This window comes from Protobothrops mucrosquamatus, unplaced genomic scaffold (assembly GCF_001527695.2).
Source record: "Protobothrops mucrosquamatus isolate PMUCROS unplaced genomic scaffold, P.Mucros_1.0 scaffold110, whole genome shotgun sequence".
Taxonomy (NCBI): domain Eukaryota; kingdom Metazoa; phylum Chordata; class Lepidosauria; order Squamata; family Viperidae; genus Protobothrops; species Protobothrops mucrosquamatus.
In genome coordinates, this window is record NW_015386482.1 from 1,424,292 (window position 1) to 1,432,602 (window position 8,311).

At 35.9% G+C, this 8,311-nt stretch overlaps 1 protein-coding gene across 1 annotated transcript in view; it reads right to left on the reverse strand.

Annotated features, from left to right (window-relative positions):
- Positions 1-8,311, reverse strand: part of NEURL1 (neuralized E3 ubiquitin protein ligase 1) — a 56,500-nt gene that overhangs the window by 30,587 nt on the left and 17,602 nt on the right. The window contains exon 3 of the mRNA XM_015812793.1: positions 7,929-8,250. Coding sequence (XP_015668279.1) covers positions 7,929-8,250 — 322 coding nt within the window. The remainder of the gene's footprint in view (positions 1-7,928; positions 8,251-8,311) is intronic.

Consider the following 8,311-nt stretch of genomic DNA (forward strand, 5'->3'; position numbering starts at 1 on the left):
CTCAACAACCTTCGCCGTAAAGCGAAGGTTGGAGACTGGGCGATAGTTAGCCAACTCATCTGGGTTCAGGGAAGGCTTCTTGAGGAGGGGCCTCACAACGGCCTCTTTAAGGGCCGCAGGGAAGACACCCTCCTGCAGAGAAGCGTTCACAATTCCCTGGAACCAGGCTCGTGTACCCCCCCGAGCTGCCAGTACCAGCAGCCAAAATAATAATTGTGTGACATTGAAAAACTCTAAATAGTGTAACATTTAAGATGTGGATTAACAAGATCTCTTCACTTGCCACGTTAGAAAAAAAAATTACAGTTAATGTTCAAACAATGAAACATTTGAGGCAAGAGACACAATTTTACCGAATTTGGATTGCTTTTATGATTTACCTCAATAGCAATAGACTATAATGTGGTAAACTTTACACATATGGTAAATCTGTACATGTGCAGTACCTGTCTCTTTATTTACACTGGAATAGTTCTTTTTTGTATTTTCTCTATTTTTTTTTCTTCATACGCATCTTGGATTTCTATTAATGTAGCTACCTGAAACTGTTTGTTAATCACAGTTCAATAAAAGCAATGGGAAAAATGAATAAGAACTGCATGTGGTTTCACCACAATCCTTTCCTCCATTCCACTCAACATATTGGAAGGAGATAATTTTGGATGCCACTAATGGGTATAAATGTTATACAACAGATATAAAACTTGTAAGCATTGTATTTTAGTGTCAGGGTGAGAAAAATATGCAACTGATTATCAGGATCTATAATAATTTGGCTTCTCAAAGAAATTATGTAAGAGAAGATACTATTTATTGCTTTCTTCAAGCTGCTTTCAGATTGCCTTGCTTCCAATACATGCCTCTATGAATAAACATATGAATATGAGTTTCCAATTACTGAAATTGTGGGCATTTGCCTTACATAAACACACTGCTACTTCTCATTAGAAACCTCCTATATATCATCCTGCCACTAAGACAAATATATCCATATATTTGAACTTAGTTTGATACAAAAAAATTAAACATCAAGCTGATAATATAAAGAGAGGTTATAAAGCAAATGCTTCTCAGAATAATTTAAGCTGTTCAGCAATTATAATATTCCTTAGAAACAATTTATATAGTAAACAAGACAAAAGCTTTCTGGAAAAAAAACAGATACATAGATATAGATATGAATGATTATATACTTCTGCATATAATTATTCTGGTTAACAAAAATAATTTGCCTTTCCTTGAGGCATATGAAGAAAACATTTTGCACACAAGGCAGAAAACATCTATTTAGAAGAATGTCAGTGTATGAGATGACGAGGCAGAGCCTGAGGGAAGGGTCAAATGAGGCATCAATCTCGAGTGCCTTTGTGCCCACAAAAAATCTAAGTCCACCTTGAATTCCATTAACTCTTATCTACCACCAATTTGCTTTGACCATTAGTGGTTCAGATTCTTGTAGAGAGCTTAAGCTTGCAATAAACCCTTATATACATTTGAACTGCCTGGGTTTCCTGATTTCTGTGCTTGAGAACTAGAGCAGAATCAATATTGCCTTCTACATATAAGTTGATACTGAATGCTAAAACTCCAATGTATGGTAATATGGCTTTTGTTCTCCCCCATCTATAACTTTTAAAGTGCCAGTAAGTTCTGAAGATAATGGTGCATAATCTGAAACTGTCTGCTTAATGAGAGATACCATAATGAAACATGATAGTTATAATATATGTGCTTTCCTCCTTTCCCCAAAAGTTTATTGTGGTGGGTGCCCATAATGATTTAAATAAAAAAAACACCAGTAACTTGTGCAGAAATTGCATTTTTGACAAAATAAATATAAGTAGGAAATGCCCCAGGCAATGACACTACAACTCAGATCGATGGACCTTTCTTTTAGCTTCTCTTTTTACTTATGTTAATATGACCAGATTCCCATGGGAATGGAATCTGGCAATAATAGTTCCTATTCATAAAAAAGCAAAAGGAGTGTTTCTACTAACTCCTGACTTATTAACTTACTTAATATCATCCACGAAATGTACGTCATTCATCTAAAAGGAAGTTATTTAATTAGATTAAGGCAGAATATATCTTGACAGATGGGGGGGGGTAGGGAAAGACATTATCATATAAATCAAGCCCTAATATTACAATTCATGGTTGATAACTATACCAGTAAATTGACGCCAATATTATATTTTGCTTTTGTTGATTTTAACAAAACGTGACTCAATTTCCAGAAATAGGTTAAGGCAAAAAATGAATGAACCCTCTGTTGATAGATTTTGCTCCTACCTTTACAAAAATTCCATGACAACTTAAAAATAAAAGTCCATCCAAGATCTTTACACCAGGAAAATCCTGACAAATTTTCAAGACTTTTGAAAAGCATTTGTATCTCCTCTCATATGCAGACGATGTAGTGCTACTGGCATTAACCCAGGTTGCCTTACAAAGGCCACGTCCTTCACAGAGTCCACTCTGAGAAAGTTCTTGAGATCAGTTATGAAAAGAGATCTTGAGATCAGTTATTATTGCTTTTGCCATAGATGGACACTAAATGTGCATGAGATGCAATAGACCATACAATTTAAGTACCTAATCTTGTATGCCACAGAAAGCTGACTGCTTTAGAATACATAATTCAGGGAGATCAACCTTGGATATTCAAGACTTCTACAGATCTTGGGGAGCATTATATCTAGCTGCAATTAAATTATCGCTAAAGCCCAAGTACAACATCTGAACATTATACAAATGGGACCTTATAAAAACATCTTAAGTTTCGGAGTCCCTATGGTCTAATCTTTAACTTTATGGTCTGGTCTCTCTGATTTCCTCTAACAAATTTATCAGCAAATGGTAAAGTGCCACCTTACATAATTTAATTTACTGTGGCTTCTCACTGGAAGCCATGTTAGCCTTAGCTCATTATCAAGATAAGGTAGAGAATAACATATATAGAAAGTCAGGAAGCAAAATCCCATGTGGCAGTAGATCACACTTTGGGTACTCAACCATCGCCTGCAACACATGAGACCGACTGAGACATCAAACTATAGACAAGATATGATATTATAATAATTTAATGCTTTGCCTACAGCTATCTTGAGAGAGTGGTATAAGAAAATTCCATAGAATGCAATAGCTTTGCCCATGTAATTTGTTACCTTGAAACCACTGCTCATTTTCTTGTAGGACTTGGGCAAATTTGAGCACACTATTTGACTCTATTAATAGCAAATTATTAATGGAGATTCAACCCACACAGATTAATTTTATCTCTAATGTTTACTATCTGAATTGATAGTGTCACAGAGTAGTGTTCCATCTCAAAGCTGAGACAAGGAGATGAGAAGAAAAGAAATGTAAAGTTGTTCTAAGGTGAACTATCACTCAACATAAAACTAGGAAAGATGTAAAATTATAGAAATAAAAGTTTCCCTTAGCATGAAATTTCTTTCTAAGATGTGGCAGGATAATATTTTATAAAGATTTTAAGATGTACATTCAGAACTGCTTTTCTAAGAGTGATAGGAAGTAAGATGTTGTTTCCTTCTAGGATGGGCTTTTGTCTCTATGATATTAATTAAAAACTGCAGGCGTAAACTACGGTACGTTAAATGCCTTGGTAAGGCCACACTTGGAATACTGCATTCAGTTTTGGTCACCACGATGTAAAAAATACGTTGAGACTCTAGAAAGAGTACAGAGAAGAGCAACAAAGATGATTAAGGAATTGGAGGCTAAAACATATAAAGAAGGGTTGCTGGAACTGGGTATGTCTAGTTTAATGAAGAGAAGGATGAGGGGTGACATAATAGCAGTATTCCAATATCTCAGGGATTGCCACAAAGAAGAGGGAGTCAAGCTATTCTCCAAAGCACCTGAAGGCAAGACAAGAAGCAACAGATGGAAACTAACCAAAGAGAGAAGCAACCTAGAACAATTAATCAGTGGAACAACCTGTCTCCAGAAGCTGTGAATGCTCCAATACTGGAGGTTTTTAAGAAGAGACTGGACAGCCATTTGTCTGAAATGGTATAGAGTTTTCTGCCTGAGCAGGCGATTGGACTAGATGACCTCCAAGTCCCTTCCAACTTTATCATCATCATTATCATCAACATCATCATCATCAACAACAACAACAACAACAACTATAACAACAACAATATATATTGAGAGAATAAATCAGAACAAAATCTATTAGAAAAATTCCCTGGTAGATAGAGTCATCTTCAGATTTCAAACTGATTGTCCCTTTAGAAAAGACTCGGGAACACAAGACATTATTGTTGATGCCCGCTAAGTACCTAGTAACTGAGAAAGCCAAAGAATATCAAAAACAAGTCCATATGTGCTTCATTGATTAGAGAAAGATCATAGTAAAACAGTCTAGTTCCATTTGGCACAAGAGTGAAACAAGACTGCATACCAGTGGTGGTGAACCAATGGCACGGGTGCCAGAGGCGGCACTCAGAGCCCTCTCTGTGGGCACGCACACCGTAGCCCCAGTTCTAGGCCTTCAGCTGGGTTTTATAAAACCTTTTCGTTTAGGCCTCTGCTGCCATGTGCAAAAAAAAAAAGGTTCAATCAATCAGTCAATTTCAACTTCTCGCGGGGAAAAAAAGTCTTGCAAAGTTGGAATTGATTGATTGAACTTTTTAGTCCCACCCAGTCTGCCATTACCACCACAGCCACGCCCACCCAATGGGCACACCCAGCCAATGGGCCACACTCAGCCAATGGGCCACACCCACCCAGCACCCGACAATGCATAAGTGGTTTTGGGTTGCAGTTTGGGCACTCGGTCTCTAAAAGGTTTGCCATCACTGCTATATATTTTCCCCTTATCTATTCAACCTATATGCTGAGTATATATTATGAGAAGGTAGATTGGAAGAAGATGAGTGTGGTTTTAAAATGTAAAAGAAGTAATATCAATAACAGGCACTATGCTGACGACACTACCTTGATAGCCAAAAATACAACAAAGCTGCAATCTCTAATAATGAAAATCAAGGAGTAAGAAAAAATTGGATTAACATGAAATACAAAGACGAACAATCTAACTGATAATAGATACAACAACCAGCCTTGGATCTGATAATGAAGGTACTGAAGTGATAGATATCTTCTGCCTTTTTAGGATCAACCATCAAGAAAAAAGGAATAACGCAGGGAAGCACTTGGTACAGCAGTTGGTACAGCAGTCAGTGAAGGCCTTGGAAAAGACATTCACATGGCATGCAGTGTTCTAAATCTACAAAGATTAGACTAGTGCAAGCAATGGCATTCCCTGTAATACTCTATGGAAGTGAAAGTTAGACTTTGAAGAAGCACGATAGAAAGAATATTGACACATTTGAAATTTGGGATTGAGAGAATACCATGAGATTACCATGGACAGCCAAGAAAACAAATCTATCAAAAAACCCAAATCAAATCAGAGTTCTCACTTGAGGCACTAATTAGCAGGCTCATATTATCTTGTTTTGGACACATTATGCAAAGACCCAGTTTTCTGAAAAAGGCTCTGATGCTGGAAAAAATGGAAGGAAAGAGGAAAAGAAGCCAAAGGCAAGGTGGATAGAATCAGTTATATTGTCAATGGGCACATCACTGGAAGTCTTTTAAGGACCAGGTTAGGGACAGATTGTCCTGGAGAAAATTTATGTACTCACTAAGAGTCAACACTGACTTCATGACACATAAATCAAGGTTGAAAGATTGCTGTAAAATGTAATGTAAAAGAAATTCTGATATATCTAACAGGACCACACAATTAGGAAAACCTAATAAATTCTAATGATTTCTAGTATTACTGTTAAGTGGTGGATATGAGATGAGCAGCAAATAATTTTTATAAATAAATAAAAAATAAGTATTATATATCAATTTTTGAATTTATTTCCTTTCATTTCTGGTCAGAGCTTTGTCGATTCAGGGCCACTATGTGCTTTACTGGACCAATAAATGTTTTATGGAAATGAATACAAATTAGTTGTGGTTTCCTTCATGGTATTACATTAAATTCTCTGCTTTTACCCTTTACTTTTTCAATCTACATTTTTATGTTCCCAAACAGTCATCTGTTTTACAAATACAATACTTAATCTAAGTCATTCAATGCGCTTTCTCTATTCACTTCTGTGTAGCATGGAAAATAGCCTAATAACACATTAGACAAAATAAATAATATAATTTCCTAATATATATATGAATTCATTTATTTCTTTAGGTGCACAAAGGAGCACCACCCCAACTTTCACTAAAGGAGCACTGTTTGCCATACCTTTACTGTGCAATAAAGCAGTAGAATAATTTTTTTCAGAGTCCAATAAACAGATTCAATTTAGCAAACCAGTAGTTTTAACATCAGCAATTGCCCTTAAAATATAACATTTATATAAATCAATAACCAATTAATTCTCCTTTTGAGTACAGCCTGGTATTAATTTCCTTATCCCAGTTGTAACAGAGGTATGCAATATATGGGGGATGAACAAAGTATACTTTAAAATATGCACTAATGGTCTGTCATAACAAAACATATTTTATTAATGATATTTATTTTTATAGTAATGTCTGGCTTCCAATCATGGAAATGTTTGCTTGATCTTGAATGTCCTTATAAACAAATTTTTAAAATGTAAAAAGGGCATCAAGCAGCATTTTTAAACAACAAATATGGTTTAATACATTTGCTCAAGCAAAATATGGCTTAAATACCACGGAAATGTATTTGGAATTATTATGTATTATATAATGATATATTTTTATATATCAATGAAAGACCACAAGTTTTGCATGTGAAAAATAATATGCAATAAAGATAATGCGAAAGTCCTCTACCATTAACTTTAAAGAGACTGACATGCAGACCAGACATTAGATTACGTTCTCTTTAGTGACAGAACCTGCCCTTGGGATTATTTTGGGATGACATTGGCCATATTTGCCTCACATAACTTTGGGCCACCAACCATTTCTGGAGGGCAGGAATAAATGATGTTGCCTTCTATTCACCTCCAACTCATCATAAATAAGATGTCTGCCTGTATTTTCCTATTCCAAGATGACAATAATGCTTTCTGGCTTATGCTGGCTCAAATGCTGTGGTCCAGTTTGCATGCTGTGTTTTACATTGTTTTAGGCAACCCACTTTAGTTTGATTAGCTACTGCACAAAGACAGAAACAATCTTATCTCATTTCTCCATCTTTCCTTCTTTCCTTCAAGATGGCCTGATGAAGCTTCTGAATGCCTTGGCAGTTATTTGTTTGACATGCAGAATATCCTATTTAGAAATTTGACACAAATTGTTTCATACACAAACACATACACACAAACACACACAGTATTTTTCTATTATTGAGCTACCTACCATTTTACAGTTTTTAGTCACTTAAGTTAAAAGCTTTCACCTCCAATTCTGAGGTAATAGTCCAATCAGGGACATACTCCATATGTACCATATGGAAGTGGCTTGGCACAGATTAAAAAGTCAAAATGACAATAAAATACAAAAAGCCTGCAATAACTCTCTATAACGTTTATCAGGCCAGCTGAGTCCTTAGCTCATTAACAGTTTATGCCCAAAACAAACAATTTTAAAATGTACTGACACTCTTACTCTATTGCTCTTAATCTTCTTGACCTTTGGAACAAGAACAAGAAACAGTGACTAGAAGATAAGCATAACAGGAGATGGAGTTAGGAAAAAAAAATCAAGAGATAAAAATGCATGGATAGCTATACTCTTTCAGAAACTCACATTACTAGAAATGGCCTGATTCTGTTGTTCAGCCACTGGAGAGTCATTACTAATTCAGAGAAGGCAAGAATTAAAAGTATTTTTTTTCAAGAATTCAAGGACACACTGTAGCAACTCATAACAATGCCATATTTTTTCAGATATGTACCTACCTAATAGTTGCACTCCACGAGTGAGTCCATAGACATCAATCAAAGCCCACAATGGTTCAGTTGTCCTTACCCCATTGAAGAACAACATTGCAGCAGAATCATTAACACGATAAAATACACGTCCCTTTTTATCCACCCAGAATGCTATGATATTTCCCTCATTTGCAAATTCTTCTGGAAGGGCCTTTGCCCAAAATCCAGTTTGAGAAACCAGATCTGGGCATGCATACTTGGGCAGAGTTTCTGGATTAATTCTAGAGGGATCCTTGGATGTAAATCCCAGTCGAAGAGCTCCACTCCAACAACACTGCTTCTTTGTGATCTAAAAGGGGGGAAACATAACAAGATCAATATAATTACTTTGCATTTTTATTAGGTATACA